The sequence below is a fragment of the Pecten maximus genome, chromosome 19, assembly GCF_902652985.1.
Source record: "Pecten maximus chromosome 19, xPecMax1.1, whole genome shotgun sequence".
NCBI lineage: Eukaryota > Metazoa > Mollusca > Bivalvia > Pectinida > Pectinidae > Pecten > Pecten maximus.
Genome location: NC_047033.1, coordinates 14,011,290 through 14,032,209, shown reverse-complemented (window position 1 = coordinate 14,032,209; position 20,920 = coordinate 14,011,290). Strand labels below are relative to the sequence as shown.

The following is a 20,920-nucleotide window of genomic DNA, read 5'->3' as shown; positions in this document are numbered from 1 at the left end:
AATAAGATTCAGACTACATCATCTGTGTCACTGTTGTCTGAGTATATACAAAGTCATTGGTAAAAGATCTGATGACAGTAACGTATCACTTACTGTAAAGTTAATGTAAAGATAATTTTGTCACCTCTTTAATGATTTTTAAATTCTATTAAATTTTGTTTAGATTATACTCACCAGCTGGGCAGTAGTAACCGTTCGGGCAGGCTTGTGCGTTAAGTGTATCATTTTCAGGGTTGGACTGGAAGACAGTAGAATCCAGCAGGACACACGTCACACGCCGAGGCCCCAGTGTAGTTTGTATAGAATCCATCAGGGCATTCCTAAAACAAATAAAACCTGTGTACACACTAGACCACTGTGACTGGACTCGAACTACAGACCCTTCGATCACGTATCCCAGCGCCTACCACTAGACCATCGTGTCTCCAGTATAACATACAGGATTTAACTGTGCGATAGGGAAAAAAATAATTTTCTCCCAAAAAATTTGAAAAGACAAGATTTTTTCTTTTTTTTTTCTTTGTTTGACATAAAACAAGTACGTTTTTGTATATATATAAATATAACATATGTAGATTTCCTACCTTGTATATTTCACTGCCATTGGGACAATGCATGCCTCGAGGACAGATGTACGCCCCGGGGTTGGGGACAGACATCCCTGTGGGACAATAGTATCCACCCCAGCACTGCAACGTTGTCTCTGTCATGCCTTGGTAACAACAGACAAAAGTATCATTTTTGTAAAATAGCATAACATTATCTAAACCATTTCATGTTCATTGACAAATTCAGTTCTCTGCCATGCTGCAGAGTTAAATTTTTTATGATACCTTCCTACTTCAGGGTAAAAAAAAATCAGAATTAATCAGTCTTAAAGATAATGTGATGGTTTGAAAGGATAAAACATTAAATACATTTAACAAAATTTTAATTTTAGAATTTTTACTGAAGAATTCCATTTTAGCCATACTTTAGCCCATCATAGCATCATGACACAAACATAACTTATCTCATGTTGACATAATTATCAAGATGGCATTTGTCTATATCCCTGATGTTGACATTTGACATTTTGGACAGTTAGAGATTAAATCTGTCCTTGACCTATGAATCAATGGCCTTGACCTTTGACCTTGATTTTTCCTTGATTGACTTCTTGTGCAATTCCAACCAATTCTGCTTCATAACGTAGTCACAGAATATTTTTCAGTGAAAATGAACAAAGTAGGAACTTGATTTTGACCTAGCTAGTGACCATGACCTTGGGTGAGTTGATGCCTTGTTTATTTCCAACCAACATTGCTTCATTACCTAAATGACCTTGACCTCTGACCTTGATTTTTGACAGGATACCTTTTTGTGAACTGAACATCTTGACCAAAATTAATGTAAATTGGTAAATAAATACGAAAGTTATTAGCAAGGAACAAAATGTGTAGACAGACAGACAGGCCGACAGAATGATTCCTATAGGACACCCAGATCTCTGATACAGGGGCCTTATTAACTTGATGTCAACATAATTTACCTGCTGTTGGACAGTAAAATCCGTCGGTACAATTTGTACAACCAGATTGGGCAGTCAGTCCAGACACGTTGGAGAATGACCCAGCAGCACATGGTATTGGCTGGTCACTCCCAGTGGGGCAGTATGATCCCTCTGGACACTGGATAAACTGAGTCACATCAGCTTTGGAGGGACAGTAGTAACCTGGAAAAGGATTTCAGGTAAATCATTAAATAATTTTCATTTTTGTTGGGACACATGTATTCCAATTTCACATTAAAAATCATCAGAGATAGGCCAAATATTTAAGTCTATTAACTCAATAAAATTGTAGAAATTCTGCTTTCTCAAATTAGCATATATACTCAACTCTTTTAGAAATCATAGAATAAGGGGAGGTAACGAAGACCCTCATCATAGGGAAGTAAGCCTAAGTAACACATACCAGCTTGACAGTTGGGTCCAGTGGCTGTCATGTTGTAATCAGGACAGTAAGTTCCACCAGTACAGTTAGTACACTCATCAACAGCCTGACGTTGTGTTGCCGGGTTATAGGTCCCTTGGGGACAGGAGATGGGACTAACGGTGCCTACAGGACAATAGAATCCCGCAGGACAGACGTCTGCATCAGCACCTTGTGTTGGTGTGGAGCTGTTGGCACCAGACAAACAGAAATATCCAGCAGCACAACTTCCTACCGGAAGTGTAAGGCCAACCTGGTCACAGTACATGCCTCCACTACAGGGGGTACAGTCTGTCACAACTGTACGGTGTGTGATGTTATTGTAGGTTCCAGCAGGACAGGGGAACTCTGTAGACATAGTTGTGTTTTCTAGACAATAGAACCCAGTAGGGCAGTATGAACTGTTGAAAAGTACAACTGGGTCCATAGTACTGTCACAGAAATAGCCAGCGGGGCAGGCTTTGCACCAAGACTGTCCAATATCATCCTGGTAGGAGCCTGAAGGACACCTGAGTGGGGTGATGCTCCCTTCTGGACAGTAGTGTCCCTGAGTACAGTTGTAGCTGGAAGGAGTTGGGTTATCCTGACCAGCAGGGCAGTAATACCCGGCACTACACAGCCCGTCCGGGACGCTATTTCCGCTCCCACTACAGTAACTTCCAGCTATACATGCAACACAGTCAGTGTCAGCATCATTTCCTGTGCTGTTGAGGTAGGTCCCAGCCTGACATAATAACGGTGCAGTACTTCCGGCTGGGCAATAGGTCCCGATGGGGCAGATATCACCTGTTAACAGTTCAAATCAATGTAAATCAGTGTCTAATTGAAAGTTTTTATTGAGATGAAGGAGTATTCATAAAGAGGCATATTGGCACCAAAGCGAAGATCTAAGCGAGAATTAGTGTAACTAGAATCTCACTAAACACACAAAAAAGGACAAGAAAACTGTATGAACCAAATGCAAAGAAAGTTTTAAATTAACCAATATTTTTCAATATCTTCATGATTAAACATGTTTCTACTTTAAATAATTTCATATTAAAGAGAAACTCACAAATTCCTCTTAAAAGATACGAAAAGGTTTTGATGAAATAAAATTCACTTGCAATCTCTCCTTATTTCAATGAAATTTGATTTTTGCAAAAATGATTTTAAACCATCTTTAATTCAAATACAATTTCATCTTCAATATGTATTCACTTAAATTTTATTAGCAAAATTTTGATGATTTGATAAAGTTTAAATTATTCACAACAGTATTCCATTGTTTTGACTAATTTTCATTTGAAATATTTATCGGAACGTTTTAACCAATATGTCTCCATCTCTTCATTATCGGAGCTGTTATAAAAAATAAACTGTGTATCACCTACCGGTAACGTTTCCATCAGTTGGGTTGGAAACGGTAGCCATCAATGTACAATAGTATCCAGGGTCACAAAGGCCAGAGGTCATGTTGAGGAGGTCAGTACCACAGAATGACCCTGGGGTACATGGGGTGGGGTTTGTTGACCCCTCAGGGACAGAAGTAACCTGCAGAACAGTTATTTCCTCCGACACCTGAAGGTGTAGCTGTGGCAGATCCTGAATCACAATAGTAGCCTGCCATACACAGGCCTGAGGGAAAGGTCAGACCAGGTCTGTTCACAGTACTCTCCACCTACATCATAGAGGGTCAAGGTCAACACATGATCACAGGATTTTGACTCTTAGCCCAATAGGATATTTATCTATTTTTTTTGATAAAAAAGTCAATAAAAAAATGTAATTATTCTGTTTCCATAACTAAAAATATCTTCCTGTAGGAGATCGCTGGACAAACTAAAGTCTATGCCGGCTGGGTAGCCATAAGTTGAAAACCTTATCAAACTTGATGGTCATATAAAAATATTTTCCAATCAATGTAGCTGTAAATCCTCTATGTCTAAAATATAAGATCGATTAAATAACTTTTTAAGGAGATGAACTTCTTAATTACCTGGTACAGCTTATATTTTTGTTCTATGTCAAGTCTTAAATAACAGAACTGAACCCTATGGTGTCATATTTTAATGAATGAAACAATACGAAGGTTGGGGGCCATATGCTTGGAAGTGAGAAGTCCTACCTGGACAGCTGAGACAGTCGGCTATCGAGGTCCTCATGGTCAGGTTGTTGTAGGTACCAGCATTACAAGGGATATTGGTTCCAGAAGCCGGTGCCAGCTGGACAGTAGTGACCAGCTGGACATGGATTGTCTGTGTAGTTAGATGTCCCTTCACCACAGAAATATCCTGTAAAAAATAATAGTTATTAATCAAAGTACTGAAAGTACTGAAACAGAAAAACTGGACTCTAGAAGTTTTGTCCTTGACCACTCCCCAGTAAATTCAACACAATGACCATGGCTTTTAAAACTGAAGCATTCTTCCTGTAGCCACTCCAAAGAGATCATTAAGACAGAGTGTAGCTTGCATCATCTGTATTTATATCAAAACATCCAAGTCGCTGGATAGGGGGCCAATATGCAGATATTGACCACTTTGATTTCAACAATATCAATGAACACAATTTGTCCAACACTTTTTCTGTACATTTTTGTGTGATATTTGAACTATCAGAAATTCGGAAATTTTTATTTTCAGGACATTCAATACTGGTCTTACCATATCTATCTTGAAATAAACACAGGGGTCTAATACATAACATCAGACTTATAGTAAGCGAGATTTATTACAGGGAAGTGAACTTAAACCCCAAAACACAATTTGATGAGGATCGCATCAGCAGTTCCTGAGATTAGCTAGTTACATTGCATTGGGACGGCAAGGGATGGCCATGGTTAACATTATTTGTTCCCCATTTCATGGCGGGGGCATAAAAATAGGGTAATAGGCATGTGGGGAAATCTTTTTATCTTCTAAAATAGTTTTTACTAAGGTTATATATACAAGATATCTTAATCCTTCCTTGAAAACGGCAAAAAAAAAAAAAAAAAACTTTTAGGGCATGCAAAAAAATAGTGTCGGCAGGGTTAGCAGAAACACAGGTATTTTTTTCAGGCCTTATAGATAATTTTACTGATAAACAATATATACACAGATTAACTTATTACAAGCTATATGCCTATTGCCAATGAATACAGAAAACTACCTGAGGTTGGTAAGTATTTACCTGCAGGACATGTGGTACAGGCAGGCATTCCTGTCGTATCAGCATACGTGCCGTTGTCACAAGGTATCGGGTACACACTGGCCGTGCCACCAGGACAGTAGTTACCTATGGGACAGATTCCTCCATACCCAAGTTGTCGGTCATCATAGCAGGAGATGTTCCACACTGCTGATGACTGGTTGTTTCCATCAGGGTACTGACGATCAATGCCGTACACACACCAATGTCCCGCGGCACAGTCACCTTGGTAACAAAATGAAAACGTCAATATTTTTGGCAAGATATTTTTTTGTGTGATAAATTTTGTATAGTTTAATCTTAATATTCAACTCAACGAAAAACAACAGAAAGTATTAACAATAAACTGAAACTGTAATTCTGACTTAAAATCAACAAAACGATGGCAAAATATGAACAAAATAAAATATACCAAATTGCACAGAGACCCTTGAAAAAGTACAAGGAGAATATGACTTGACCCCGGTTTCATCAACTTTCCTTAGCTTAAGGAAATCCCCTAAATTATAATTTTCCATAGGAAAGTATTAGAGAGTACTTAAGAAAAGTTCCTTAGCTAAGTTTTTTTCCCTAAATCCAATAATGCTTTGCAATAGACAAGTCAAGGAATTTTCTAAAGTTAAGGAATGTTGATGAACCTGGACCAGGTGTTCCAGAAGGTAAAGAGTCTTCAGCTTAATTAATGACACCTGCCATGAAAATCTAAGTTAAATCCAGGTTAAGTCACATCCTCAAAATGAAGAACTTGTGTGGTGAACACAAGAGCAGAGATGCATTTCTTTTTAGTTGGCATGTATCTTGAAGTAGAATTTGAATGTAGTGATGACTTAAATTACCTGTGGCAGCCGTCAGGTGTTCGCCATCACAGTATTTCCCAGCAGGACAGGGTTTACACTGGCTCTCATCACTAAGGCCCTCTATATCACTGTACGTTCCCCTCGGACATGACTTCCAGTCAATCCCAGTACCCGCAGGGCAGTAGTACCCAGCAGGGCAGATGGTACTCAGTCCTGTCAGGTCACAGTAGAAGCCAGCAGGACAGGCGTTACATTGGACTGCATGTGTATGGTTGACCTATAGAAACAAAATAGGAGTAAATTTACCACTTCAGATCAGATTTTTCCTCGTTGACACCAGATTAGATGTGAAAAAGTACAGGGTCACAAGTTGCAGCAGCAGCAGCAAAGGTAGCTGTGTGAGAAATCCATTCTTTAATATTAATTAATTTTGGATGAAGCGGAGAAAATTTGAAGCATAAAACTGCCTTTTCAGTGACATTACCTGCTTTTGTATTAAATAGAGAAAATCCTATGATTTTAATACTATTCAAACCTGACTTTACCGACACACTGTGGGACCAAGTCAATGTGTCGGATACAGTGAAACCTGACTTTACCAACACACTGTGGGACAGAGTCAATGTGTCGGATACAGTGAAACCTGACTTTACTGACACACTGTGGGACCAAGTCAATGTGTCAGATACAGTGAAACCTGACTTTACCAACACTATATGGGACCAAGTCAATGTGTCAGATATGACAGTGTGTCGGTAATGTCAGTGTCCGCAATGACATAGGAGCCTTTCGCCGTTCTGATGTATATGGAGGATGATACAGAATGTTGTTTAAGTCAGTGGTCAGTATAGTCAGGTTTCTCTTCATTACGTAATAAAACCAATTAAATTTTTTGAACAGTATCATTAACAGTTCCTCTGATTTTTTCTTGTTTATGTACAGGTGTGTATGTTTTTTTTACCTGTGTGTAGTTGCGACATGGGATAGGCTGTGATACTCCCTCTGGACAGTAATGTCCTATTGGACAGAAGCTGGCACCAGGCTCCTTGTAAATAGTTCCCTCTGGACAATAGTAACCTGGTAACAACAAAATCTAACATTTAGTTCCATCATGTAGATAAAATTCTACGAAAACACTGATCTTAATTCATTTGCAATTTAAAAAAAAAAAAAAAAAAAACTTTTAAATTCTATATTGCACTCACTGACAGCAAAATTATTTTTGAAATAAAAATTTGCTCCAGTTCTTAAAGATATAGGTCAAAAGTGATCATACAAACACGAAATTTAATGAAAACCCTTGTTAAACTTTCTTAGCTTGATGTGGACAGTGATATCAAATAAAGATTTGTTTTCGTTTAGGTTTTGACCCGTCCAGAGTCAACCTACGTACAATTATAAGCTATCTGAATATGAGTTTGAATTGTAAGCTCAATTGCACAAAAGGTGATACAAAATCAAACACAAATTTTGAATGATTTTTAATACAATGCACTGCCAGATTTTGTTGACATAAAAACAAAGACAGACAGACAATATTTGTGAGTTTTAGAAAAAAGTTTCCTTGATTTGTCTTTTTATGTCAGATCAACACATGCAGTACTTGCAAGTGAAGTCTGCATGTCGACTGGCATTTTTAAGATAAGAAAGCCATAAAAGTCATATTCAATGAAAATCAATGACTAAATCTCTTGACTATGTAATGATTTTATGGACAACATTGAATTCCAACAATTTAAACATAGATTTTGACAAGAATAGTTATGTGGTCTTTATACAAAAGATATAAATACTGAACAGTTCAGTCAAAAAATACAGTTTCCTGAGCGTATTTACACCGACCTGGAGCCCAGTTGGTACAATTAAACCCGACATTGGCACTGAACAGAATAATACTGACAATTACATGTGGCCTTGACATTGAACAGAAGTCTGTGTATTACAGCAATTTGATCTGTACTACACTGGACAGTATAAAACAACAGTGAAATGAAATTAACATCCCAGATTGAAATTGGCATGACATACCTTGCCCACAGAGGCCTGTTGGTGCGGTAAGGCCGGCTGTCTCACAGTAAGACCCTCCTGGGCACGACAGACATTCCGAGCTGTTTGTCAGGTGGGTCATGTTTGAGTAAGTGCCTGAAAGAGTGGAAAATTCTTTATTATATACAATCCCTATTATATACATTACACACATTGATACTCTTCAATTAAAGAAGAAATAGCAGCTAAATAATTTTAAAACTTTCATAATTGAGGTAAGCAATAAAAGGGAGGTAAGCAAACCTGAAATTAATGGTATAAGGTATCATAAACACTTAACCCTTAACAAATAACAAGGCTTAAGGTAACATTTACCCTTAACCATGCAATTACAGTGGTAATATGTATCCTTAAACACCAATTAAAACGCACCTTTAACTCTTAATAATTAATTTTTCTTTGTTTTCAAAAAATTCTTTTCATTCTTCTATGAAAGAAATTCCGAGAATGGTGCGAAAAATGTGACGTCACAATACGACAATTGACGTTGCGTATTGATTTGAGAAAAAGAATCCCATTTAAAACCAGTAAAATTGTACATAAAACATGTTTTAAATTAGAAAATCATTTTCAAAAATTAATTATAAGCGTTGATGTCAATTTTTTTTTAGTTTCATCGGGGATTTATACAGTTTGCAAACAAAATTTGTTTCATGCCCCGATGAAACTAAAAAAAAATGACATCAATGCTTAAATGTAAATGAGGGGTATGATGTATAAGGTAGCATACACCCTTAATAGGTATGATGTACATGCAGGATCCCAAAAATATAAGTCACATTAGCACAAATCAAAGAAAGTTATGTAGGTATGTTGGAAATGTAGCATATAACCTTAAATACACACATTTTTTAAATCTTCATTATTTAAATTTGAAAGAAAAATTTCTGTAAAAAAATTTCAAATATCTGTTTTATTGAGCATGTGTATTTTGATTGAGAAGTATATATCTCACCTTGGGGACACAGGCTTTGGATGGCGCTACCGTTTGGACAGAACGCACCTTCAGGACATGCGATATAGGTAGGACTATCAGCCCCGTCTGTGCAGTAATATCCACCCCAACATATACCCGACGGCTCTATCATGTTAAGGTCGCCACAGTAACTTCCTGTAAACAAAACGTAACTAATGACAACATGGTATATACATAAATATTTATTTACACTGTATATAGGAGGTCTGCAATGCATTCCTATTAGAGCTGTGTATCACAAGGTGGTTAGTGATACGATTTGTATCGCGATACAGGGGTCACAATACGATACTATCATGATATATGAGAAGCTAATGACTTATCAGATATCTGTTATTCCATCGTACAGAAGTCATGTTTGTGTTTGTGACATTTTCCGAACATTTTGTGTTTGTGGTATTTTCCGAATATTTGAGTCTTTGTCTACATTTGTTTAAAAAAAATTCATTTTGTCCGTTTCCCATAGTGTTCTTGAATTTAGAAAATTTGGATTTGAAATAACCTCAACTGGCAGCTTTATAGGCTGCTGAACGGCCTTGTAAGCCATGTTGTTTACTACAAAATGTATTAGCTAATGTTGGTCAAGGGAGATAACTACACATTTTGAAGTATCGCGATACAAATCAAGGATAGACGATGCATCGATGCACCACTCTGCGATCCAATACATTGATGCCTCGGTGATCATGAATTGTTACACCACTAATTCCTATGTGTGTTTAAAGTCAGTCCATATTTTTATCCTGTAATAAGTCTAGTGGCAAGATAAGTAGAAGGTGAATGACAATACAGTTGAATTTCCCAGTAATTTTACAGGGTGGGCTTATTACCAGGTATTGCTCTATTGCCTTTTATATGCAGTATTGTATACTACCCAGGGTTTTCTGAAGTCTGATCAGTCGAAAATAAGATTAGTAAGCCAGAAGTCCTGAATTAAATTGCTCCCTAATTAATGTGAAATAAATATGATTAATCATGCTCTCTGTTACATGAAAAACAGGTATATGTATGGATAACTACAGTATTTAACATTACTGCATATAAAAGACAGTAAAACAACAACCCTGAAACTCAAGTGTGAAGTTTGATCAAAATCCCTCAAGGAATGAAGCTGCAAAAGTGCAAACAAATCTTGGCGTAGTGTACTCCCACCCCCACCAAATAACGTAACAAAAGACAGAAGTTCAAAGTCCTGAACCCGTTTTACTTACCAGCTGTACAGTTAGTACACTCGTCCTGGGCAGTCAGCTTGGTGTTGTTAGAGAAAGTTCCCTGGGGACATTTCTGAGGTTCAGAAGTTTGCTGTGGACAGAAGTGACCTGCCGGACACTCGTCAGCATCAACTCCTTGTGATGGAGTCCCAGACATTGCTCCTTGTTTACAGAAGTACCTGTAGATTACAAACATTCAATTTATATTCATTCTTGATTAATCATCCTCAAAATTTTACCAAAAAAAAAAAAAAAAAAATTTATAATCCTTGAATAACTCATATCAATGATAATCTTCCCCTACAGATATATCCCATTACATTCCATGCTGTGTAGAGCAGATTTTGCTGAAGTGTATAATTTTACATTCCAGTCAGTTCTATATACCCCGAAATACATTTGCTGTAGTGTATATATTCAAGCCATTTCTTCATACCCTGCATTACAGATTTTGTGTAATGTATATATTCAAGCCAGTTCTACATACCCAGCATTACAGATTTTTACTGTCATGTATATATTCAAGCCAGTTCTACATACCCAGCATTACAGATTTTTACTGTCGTGTATATATTCAAGCCAGTTCTACATACCCAGCATTACAGATTTTTACTGTCGTGTATATATTCAAGCCAGTTCTACATATCCTACATTACAGATTTTTACTGTCATGTATATATTCAAGCCAGTTCTACATACCCAGCATTACAGATTTTTACTGTCGTGTATATATTCAAGCCAGTTCTACATATCCTACATTACAGATTTTTACTGTCATGTATATATTCAAGCCAGTTCTACATACCCAGCATTACAGATTTTTACTGTCATGTATATATTCAAGCCAGTTCTACATACCCTACATTACAGATTTTGTGTAGTGTATATATTCAAGCCAGTTCTACTTACCCAGCATTACAGATTTTGGTGTAGTCAATCTGAGCCCAACTGTCACAATAATATCCACCTGGACATTGAATACAGTCCCCAACAGCCTGGAATCCTGTGGTGTTTCCGAAGGTACCAATAGGGCAGCGAAACTCCGTGGCATACTTAGTATTCAGAGGACAGTAATAGCCTGTAATACAGATATCAAATATATCCTGAAATTTCTAAACTATTACTTCCAATCTACAGGAATATAAAGTTTACATTGTTTGTATGCAGAAAACAGTTTTTTCTTTTAATACTTCTATCAAAAAAAATAAAAAAGAAAGTAAATTGCAATAGACTGATTGGATATTCATTTTGGAATAAAAGTGAAAAATTTTACTAATAACTTTCATCTCCAATTCTGGGTAAGAATTTGGAGTCTCCTTTCCCAAATAAGGAAGGTTGACAAGTAGGAAGAAACTTTTTTACACAATAATTTTTATTACAAATAGAACAAGATAATAACCACATGTCAACTGATACTCATTTTTCAGTTTGTGATTGATGAATGACCTTGACTTTCAGTAAAATACTGAAATTAATTTTTACCTTCTGGGCAGATGGAGCTGTTGTATAGAACAACAGGTGCCATGGTATTGTCACAGAAGTAGCCAGCGGGACAGTCCTTACATACACCTTTTCCAGTCTCATCCTGATAGGTACCAGACAGGCAGCGAATTGCCTCATGGCTTCCGATTGGACAATAATGTCCCTGTGGACAGGTATACTCAGCAGGACCCGACATATTCATTCCAGAGGGACAGTAAAAACCAGCATCACACTGTCCACTGGCCAAGCTGTTTCCGTATCCAGCACAATAGTAGCCTTGGTAACAGGGGAGACAATCCGAGACATCAGAACCACCGGTGACATTCAGGAATGTACCAGGTGGGCAGTCATCGCCGACACTGCTGCCAGCAATACAGAACTTTCCTGTCGGGCAGGCAATGGCCGAGGCTGAAGAGGAACCTACAGGGCAGTAATGACCTGCCGAACAGTTTCCTGTAGGGGCAGATAATTCTGAAAGAAAGAAAATAAATTACAATTACATGGTTGCCTTTTAGTAAAGGAAAAATAACTCTTAGAAGAATGCAAATGAGACATTTTTGCTCTAAATAATAGACTATTCTAAATTACAAGGAAACAATAAAATAAAATTCCTTATTCAATCAGATTTCAGTTTTTATAGAAAATTTGGTATTTGGCAGATAAATCAACCTGATAATCATGACAAAAGGTATATTGATGTTACTTCTATTACAATCTAATTAGATGACTACTTGAGACCTTAAGTATAATCTTCAGTTTTCAATTTTTGATGTACAAGCTTAGTTACTTACCAACATTGTCACAGTACATTCCTGGTGTACAGGAGATTTCAGCAGAGCTGCCGTTGGGACAGAAGTTTCCTATTGTGCATTGTCCCCCGGTAAGTGGATCGGGAGGCTGTTTTGATGTAGCTCCTCCCGTGCAATACCACCCACCATCACAGTAGCCAGTCGGGGTACCAAGTCCCTGTGTCTCACAATACATTCTGCAAAAACATCAAGTTCAGTAAATCCCTGTGATTTTATATATACTGCTTCCGAAAATCCGTTTCGTTGTTCAGAAATTATTTAAGTATATTACACCAACAAGTCCCTTTGTTTCACTGTGAAGAAACTATTTTACTACATACGACTGTGTCAAGACCCTGTGAGATCTATTAATAATGAGGTAAATCAAAAAGCTATTTATACTGAGCCTACCATGTGACCTTTCACTTACCCTGGTGTGCATGCTTGACAGTCAGCAAGATCATTCATTCCAGTTAAGTTGTTGAATTTTCCGATTGGACAGGGCAGATCGTAAGGTAGTGTAGATCCAAGGGTACAGTAATGACCCTCAGGACACGGGATTGGGTCGCTAGTGTTGACGGTGCAATAGTAACCCTCTGGACAGGTGAGACAGGAAGTACTTCCTGTTGCGTTAGCATACTTTCCAGCCTCGCACGGTATTGGGTCCTGGGTTGCAATCGGACAATAATACCCTAGCAACAAATTATAAATATCAAAAGATGAGAAAACAGTTACCTTAGCAACCAATAAAATAGCAGGCTGGGGTCATACAGAAACCCTTAAACAAGCCCTGAAATCTGACAAAATTTCCCGTAAATTCTGATACTTCTGAAAATTTTCATCTCTGTCATATGTAAATAAGAAATTACAGCACAACAAACGATTTTTATTGACAAATCAGATTCCACATTTATTTAAAACAAAATTACTTACCTGTGGGGCAAATGTCTCCATAGGTCTGGTTGACTGGAGCGGCCTCTGGTGAGCCACCACTGCAGTAGTATCCAGCAGTACACTGACTTCCTGTCGTTGTCATGTTACTTCCGGTACAGTAATACCCACCGTCACATGCCGTACATTCTGCTTGCGACTTTAACCAGAACGATGGTCTACAGAAAATAGATTTATACCATGAGCCTTTAGGTTATTAAATTGTTGAACTTGTTACGTAAATTCCACATGACATATCCATAAGTGAAAGATTTCTATAATTTATAGTGAATCAAATCGTAAGAGAAACATACCCGTACCTTTCTGGAGGACAGGGTAAAGGATCAAATTGTAGAAGAAACATACCCGTAACTTCCCGGAGGACAGGGTAAAGGATCAAATCGTAGGAGAAACATACCCGTAACTTCCCGGAGGACATGGTAAAGGATCAAATCGTAGGAGAAACATACCCGTAACTTCCCGGAGGACAGGGTAAATGATCAAATCGTAGGAGAAACATACCCGTAACTTCCCGGAGGACAGGGTAAAGGATCAAATCGTAGGAGAAACATACCCGTAACTTCCGGAGGACAGGGTAAAGGATCAAATCGTAGAAGAAACATACCCGTAACTTCCCGGAGGACAGGGTAAAGGATCAAATCGTAGGAGAAACATACCCGTAACTTCCCGGAGAACAGGGTAAAGGATCAAATCGTAGGAGAAACATACCCGTAACTTCCCGGAGGACAGGGTAAAGGATCAAATCGTAGGAGAACATACCCGTAACTTCCTGGAGGACAGGGTAAAGGATCAAATCGTAGGAGAACATACCCGTAACTTCCTGGAGGACAGGGTAAAGGATCAAATCGTAGGAGAAACATACCCGTAACTTCCCGGAGGACAGGGTAAAGGATCAAATCGTAGGAGAAACATACCCGTAACTTCCCGGAGGACAGGGTAAAGGATCAAATCGTAGGAGAAACATACCCGTAACTTCCGGAGGACAGGGTAAAGGATCAAATCGTAGGAGAAACATACCCGTAACTTCCCGGAGGACAGGGTAAAGGATCAAATCGTAGGAGAAACATACCCGTAACTTCCCGGAGGACAGGGTAAAGGATCAAATCGTAGGAGAAACATACCCGTAACTTCCCGGAGGACAGGGTAAAGGATCAAATCGTAGGAGAAACATACCCGTAACTTCCCGAAGGACAGGGTAAAGGATCAAATCGTAGGAGAAACATACCCGTAACTTCCCGGAGGACAGGGTAAGGATCAAATCGTAGGAGAAACATACCCGTAACTTCCCGGAGGACAGGGTAAAGGATCAAATCGTAGGAGAAACATACCCGTAACTTCCTGGAGGACAGGGTAAAGGATCAAATCGTAGGAGAAACATACCCGTAACTTCCCGGAGGACAGGGTAAAGGATCAAATCGTAGGAGAACATACCCGTAACTTCCTGGAGGACAGGGTAAAGGATCAAATCGTAGGAGAAACATACCCGTAACTTCCCGGAGGACAGGGTAAAGGATCAAATCGTAGGAGAAACATACCCGTAACTTCCTGGAGGACAGGGTAAAGGATCAAATCGTAGGGGAAACATACCCGTAGATTCCCGGAGGACAGGGTAAAGGATCAAATTGTAGGAGAAACATACCCGTAACTTCCTGGAGGACAGGGTAAATGATCAAATTGTAGGAGAAACATACCCGTAACTTCCTGAAGGACAGGGTTAAGGATCAAATTGTAGGAGAAACATACCCGTAACTTCCTGAAGGACAGGGTTAAGGATCAAATTGTAGGAGAAACATACCCGTAACTTCCTGGAGGACAGGGTAAAGGCGAACTAGTTCCCTCCTCACAGTAGAATCCCTTGGGACACTTTCCTCTCAGTTCAAGGTAATCATCAGGTTGAGCTACAGTAGCTCCGCTCACAGACCACCAGCCAGCAGCTATCTTCTTCGTCACGTTGACCAGTGCTGTTAAGGTCAAATGATAGAGAAATGTAAAGGTTGTAAAGGTCATTTACAATGTAACAGATTACTACAGTACTGTAAACCAAGCCAATTCCAATACAATCATTTTTTTTTCTAGACAATCAGCTTTTAACAAGCAGTAAGGAAGTTTTATCAACTTAATCAAAATTTATTTATCCTGCTTATTGCTTGCTGTGAGTGCACATGAACAGAAACCAGAGAATGCAGAGGAAATATTTTTGGTTTGACAGATAACACTTCTTTCCATTCCATATCTACCGTACCTGATAATTAGAACCTCGAAGAGTTTTGTGAAAAGGGACTGCAATGTCTGACAATAAATTGAGCCCCCTCCCTGAATTACTTCTATGATAAAATTTACCGATTTCGTCACAGTAATAGCCGGCTTTACAGTCCACACACTCCGTGATGAGAGAGAGGCCAACGTCTGTACTGTAGGTTCCTATTTGACATGCATCGGGGTTGTCCAGTGGATCCGACTGTGTACTGGCAGGGCAGTACTTTCCTGTATATGAAATGGAAAATACATGTACTTAATGTAAGGAATGATTAAATGTCAAATGTTTTTCTTAAATTGTGAGGTTTGTGCATCTCCCATTAAATATTTAAACTTTTTTATTTCCTAATTTTCTTTAGTATTTTCACGTTTGACTCCTAGCCTCATTGATCATTACTGGTCTAAGGACAAAATAGCCGACAATAATTGTCTTTATCATTCAGCATATATACTAATTCATATCTCCACTTAGTGATTTGTCGATTATCGGGAATGATCGATTAACGGTTGATTATTGTCAAGCGATTACAATTATCGATCATGTTTTGTATAATCGATTAATCGGGTCCCTATGTTTATATACATATAATGCCATCAGAATTTTTATTCTAATTATTAACTAATTATATTTCTTAAGACACTATTCAGTTAAAATTCAATATTCTTTATTCACATGAGTAGGGCATTTTTGGCTCTAATCTTTAAGCCCTTCAGCATTGAAAAATCATTGAGGCAATGTAGTTGTCTAGTTGATACTCATAGCTCAGTGAACCATGATATTACTGAAACATATTTATTCAAATGTATATACACGCAGTATGTTACATCAAAACAAAACAAAACATTAAATGATAATAAGTGTTAACTTACAAGCTGCAATCATGTGTGTATTTTCTTGTAATAATAAACTTGTCAAGTTTTATAATCACTAGTTTGTTAATTTTAATTTCAATAGGATGTTTTAATGGCATTATACATTCTTTGACCCATAGATATAAATAGCAAATGAATAAGTAAGTGCCAGTTGGCTTCTCTGGCTCAATTTTGTTTGCATTTTTAATTTCAAACAGACTAATCAATAACAACCGATTATAATCGTATAATCGGTTACCGAGATCATCCGATTACAACCGATCATCGGTTGCCGTGTTCAACCGATTACCCAACACTATCTCCACTGCATCATCTTATAAGAAACACCAGACACCTGTATAAATAGATGGACATTTACTTATAGACAATAGCGATAGGTACACGTCGACACATTCATCACCATCAGCATCCTCACCATCACATCCATCTGTTCCCTAGCTAACATAACTCTATACTACATTTCCTGTGTAACAATTTCTGAATAAAGGAGCATCTAGTGAAAAATACAAAAAAAATCTTGGTCTCTGTAAACATGTGTGTCATCACCTTCTACACTCGCTGAAAGACATGTACACCTAATACGACAAACTGCACGTGCAATACTAACAAATATGCCACCCATGAGAAAACTCGCCACCTAAGGGATAATAAGTTGATTTGTCCATTACTTTCTCTGAGAAATAAAAATTACAGAGAAGTGACCGTAGTTACATGGTACTTTGAAAATCCCATCATTAGACAACATTTAACAAACATTAATCTTAAAGTGATTTTAAAGTTCTAAAATCTCACCTTGAGGACATATTGTCGGGGCTTCTCCTGGGTAACAAATATACCCAGCCAGACACAGCTGACATGCAGACATTCCAGTGGTGTTGGCATAGTAACCGATATCACATATCTTGGGTAAGTCCGCTCCTTCTGGACAATAGTTGAACTGTGGACAGATGTTTCCTGTGGAGTTGTCTACAGGATTGGTTATCCATGCTCCACCCATACAGTAGTATCCAGCAGAACACAACCCTGGAAATAAACAAATATTCAAAACCTGACCGGCAGCAAATAACTCAATCCTGGCAAGGAGCAAATAATTAAACCCTAGATAGAAGCAACTAATTCAACCCTTGATAGGAGCAAATAATTCAACCCTGGAAATAAACAAATAATTCAACCCTGGAAATAAACAAATAATTCAACCCTAGATAGGAGCAAATAATTCAACACTTGATAGGAGCAAATAATTCATCCCTTGATAGGAGCAAATAATTCAACCCTGGAAATAAACAAATAATTCAACCCTTGATAGGAGCAAATAATTCAACACTTGATAGGAGCAAATAATTCAACCCTGGCAAGGAGCAAATGATTTAGCGCTAACAATGAGCAAATCACAGCCTTTATACTTGTAGTTTATCATTCAACCATCACAACGGGCAAATCAATGAATTTTATACTAACAATGAGTGAACAAGGAACAAATAATTCAATTCTTACAATGAGTAAATCATTCAACCCTGACAATGAGCGAATCATTCAACCCTAAGACTAAGTTGACCATTCAAACATAATAATGAGCAAGTTATTCAACCTGAATAATGAACATACTTTTGTATCATCCAATCCTGCTAAGGGGCAAATCATTCAACCCTGACAATGAGTAAATCATTCAACCCTGACAATGAGTAAATCATTCAACCCTGACAATGAGCAAATCATTCAATCCTTACAATGAGTAAATCATTCAACCCTGACAATGAGTAAATCATTCAACCCTGACAATGAGTAAATCATTCAACCCTGACAATGAGCAAATGATTCAATCCTTACAATGAGTAAATCATTCAATCCTTACAATGAGTAAATTTTAATACAGGCAACATGCCTCTAATTTACCTGTAGGTGCCGTGAGAGCTGTGGTATTGCAGTAACTTCCAGGGTCACAAGGTAAACAACTGGCCACGGACTGACCACTACGATCAGGGTTATAGGTCCCTTGAGGACATTCTATCATGACGGCAGATCCCTGAGGACAATAATATCCAGGGGAACAAGAGTCACCGTAGAGAAGGAGGGTTTTATTTCCAGTCGGGTCGTTATTGAATATGGGATCTTTTGACTCAGCTCTACCATAACAGATGTGGCCTGCAGAGCACTCCCCTGTATAGTTGGAAGCACCACGATCCTGACAGTAAAATCCTGGGGGACAGTCGGTACAGTTGTCTATACTGATCATTCCTTGTCTGGAGAAAACAAGTCAATACTAATCAAAGCTCGATCAAAAACAAGTCAGAACTAATCAATACTTGATCAAAAACAAGTCAATACTAATCAAAGCTCGATAAAAAACAAGTCTATACTAATCAAAGCTCGATAAAAAACAAGTCTTTACTAATTAATAATTTATCAAAAATAAGTTTATTCTAGTCAAATCTCGATCAAAAACAAGTCAGAACTAATCAATATTTGATCAAAAACATGTCTATACTAATAAAAGCTTGATCAAAAACAAGTCTATACTAATAAAAGCTTGATCAAAAACAGGTCAATAGTAATAAAATACTTACGAACTTAAGAAAGTACCAGGTTGACAATCAGATGGTATCTGACTCCCTTCTGGACAGTACTGACCGGACGCACAGATTATGCTGTAATTCATAGCCTTATCTGGACAGTACGAGCCCGCTGGACAAACGAGGCAGGCTCCTTGTTGAGGTAAAGGATTGTAGGTCCCCACCAAACACTCTGTTATAATGCTGGAGGCAGCCGGGGAATAATGACCTGGTACAACAAAGTTTAAGTAATTTAAAATCTTTTGAAATATTTTCAAATACAGTGTACTCTGTCAAAACCAGATTCTGTCCAATCCGGATATCTGTCTAAAGCAGTCAAATAATTAAGTTCAACCCAGGATATCTGTCTAAAGCAGTCAAATAATTAAGTCCAACCCAGGATATCTGTCTAAACCAGTTAAATAATTAAGTCCAACCCAGGATATCTGTATAAACCAGTTAAATAATTAAGTCCAACCCAGGATAACTGTCTAAACCAGTCAAATAATTAAGTCCAACCAAGGATATCTGTCTAAACCAGTCAAATAATTAAGTTCAGAAAAATCTCTTCTTCATCTACAGCAACTAGTATAACTCTGTCCAATCCTAACTTTGTCTATTCTGTAATCCGGCCATATATCAAAGTCTGGTTCCTTCTTTACACCTGTTATTTTACTTTGTGTAAAGCGGTGTCCGCTTCATTCTGGTCCAGTGTGCAGTGATAGCTTTGTGGTATACAGTGTTGATACAGGTAAATTTTGAACATTTTCAAACAAATGCCATAAATTAAAATGGTTAATTGTAGATTTTGTCTCAGTTGACAACATAATGATTTGTGACAAATGCTATAGCCATGCTAATTTTTTTTTTTTTTTTTTTTTTTTAAATTGTAGCTCCATCTCATCATGTGACCTAAGAATTAACGAATAGTCAAACCTTGTTATTTCGAACTCTGAAAACTCGATGACTCTGCTCGAGGCAAGAATTCAATCTCCACAGTTAAAATTCTATATAAATTATACCCGAATACCTCTAATTACTCCGGATATCTCGAAGCATTTTCATGATCCAACCCGAGTAAGAGATAGTGAGGTTTGACTGCAGTGAGAGATCTTTCCTCCCAGCACATCTACATATAAAGTCTTTTCCACTGCTTATTAGTATATGTATCTTGATCCTTTACACCAAAGTTTCCCACTAAGAAAACCCTGTTAGCTCTACTTACCTGCTGGTGTTGCGAATTGACAAGAGCTTTGTGCAGCTCCCGTGCAGTAACACCCAGCATCACACACCCCTGTAGGAGCACCTCCTGAAACTTGTGAGCAGTAATACCCTGGATCACAATCTGTACAGTCATATTTATCCACCGACCCCGAAACATTGCTGTATGTGCCCAAAGGACAGGGCCTTGGCTCAAAGGATCCTGGAAATTAGAGCAATCTCAAATTAATAACCATACATTATATTTCTTATTTTTATATACAATGTACATATTTGTTATCTTAATATAATACATTTTGTATTATGAATATTTTGTATTTTCATAAATATATTTTGTATTTTCATAAATATATTTTGTATTTTCATGAATAAATTTTGTATTTTCATGAATATATTTTGTATTATTATGAGTAATTTGTTATTTTTAAAAATATCTCCACCCTCAACTTTAAATTTTATTTCAGCAAAAAAATGTATTTACATGGTTTTTTTTATCATAATATAAAAAAAATTTCTTTATTTTTATGTTATTTGATTATATTTTCAATATGGCCGATGACAATGTTCACGTGGGATTTGGAAATGTTGATCAATATTAACAATAGAAAACTCAACTTTAAACAAAA

At 37.6% G+C, this 20,920-nt stretch overlaps 1 protein-coding gene across 1 annotated transcript in view; it reads right to left on the bottom strand.

Annotated features, from left to right (window-relative positions):
- LOC117317428 overlaps positions 1 to 20,920 on the bottom strand; it is a 141,569-nt gene that overhangs the window by 86,307 nt on the left and 34,342 nt on the right. Inside the window, 27 exon segments of the mRNA XM_033872237.1 lie at positions 175 to 232; positions 234 to 320; positions 585 to 712; positions 1,532 to 1,714; positions 1,956 to 2,759; positions 3,347 to 3,494; positions 3,496 to 3,615; positions 3,617 to 3,633; positions 4,081 to 4,150; positions 4,152 to 4,246; positions 5,127 to 5,369; positions 5,981 to 6,218; positions 6,903 to 7,018; positions 7,970 to 8,083; positions 8,943 to 9,098; positions 10,175 to 10,353; positions 11,084 to 11,252; positions 11,657 to 12,127; positions 12,448 to 12,641; positions 12,875 to 13,136; positions 13,378 to 13,553; positions 15,191 to 15,356; positions 15,736 to 15,879; positions 17,317 to 17,547; positions 18,418 to 18,764; positions 19,089 to 19,302; positions 20,299 to 20,496. Coding sequence (XP_033728128.1) covers positions 175 to 232; positions 234 to 320; positions 585 to 712; positions 1,532 to 1,714; positions 1,956 to 2,759; positions 3,347 to 3,494; positions 3,496 to 3,615; positions 3,617 to 3,633; positions 4,081 to 4,150; positions 4,152 to 4,246; positions 5,127 to 5,369; positions 5,981 to 6,218; positions 6,903 to 7,018; positions 7,970 to 8,083; positions 8,943 to 9,098; positions 10,175 to 10,353; positions 11,084 to 11,252; positions 11,657 to 12,127; positions 12,448 to 12,641; positions 12,875 to 13,136; positions 13,378 to 13,553; positions 15,191 to 15,356; positions 15,736 to 15,879; positions 17,317 to 17,547; positions 18,418 to 18,764; positions 19,089 to 19,302; positions 20,299 to 20,496 — 5,328 coding nt within the window.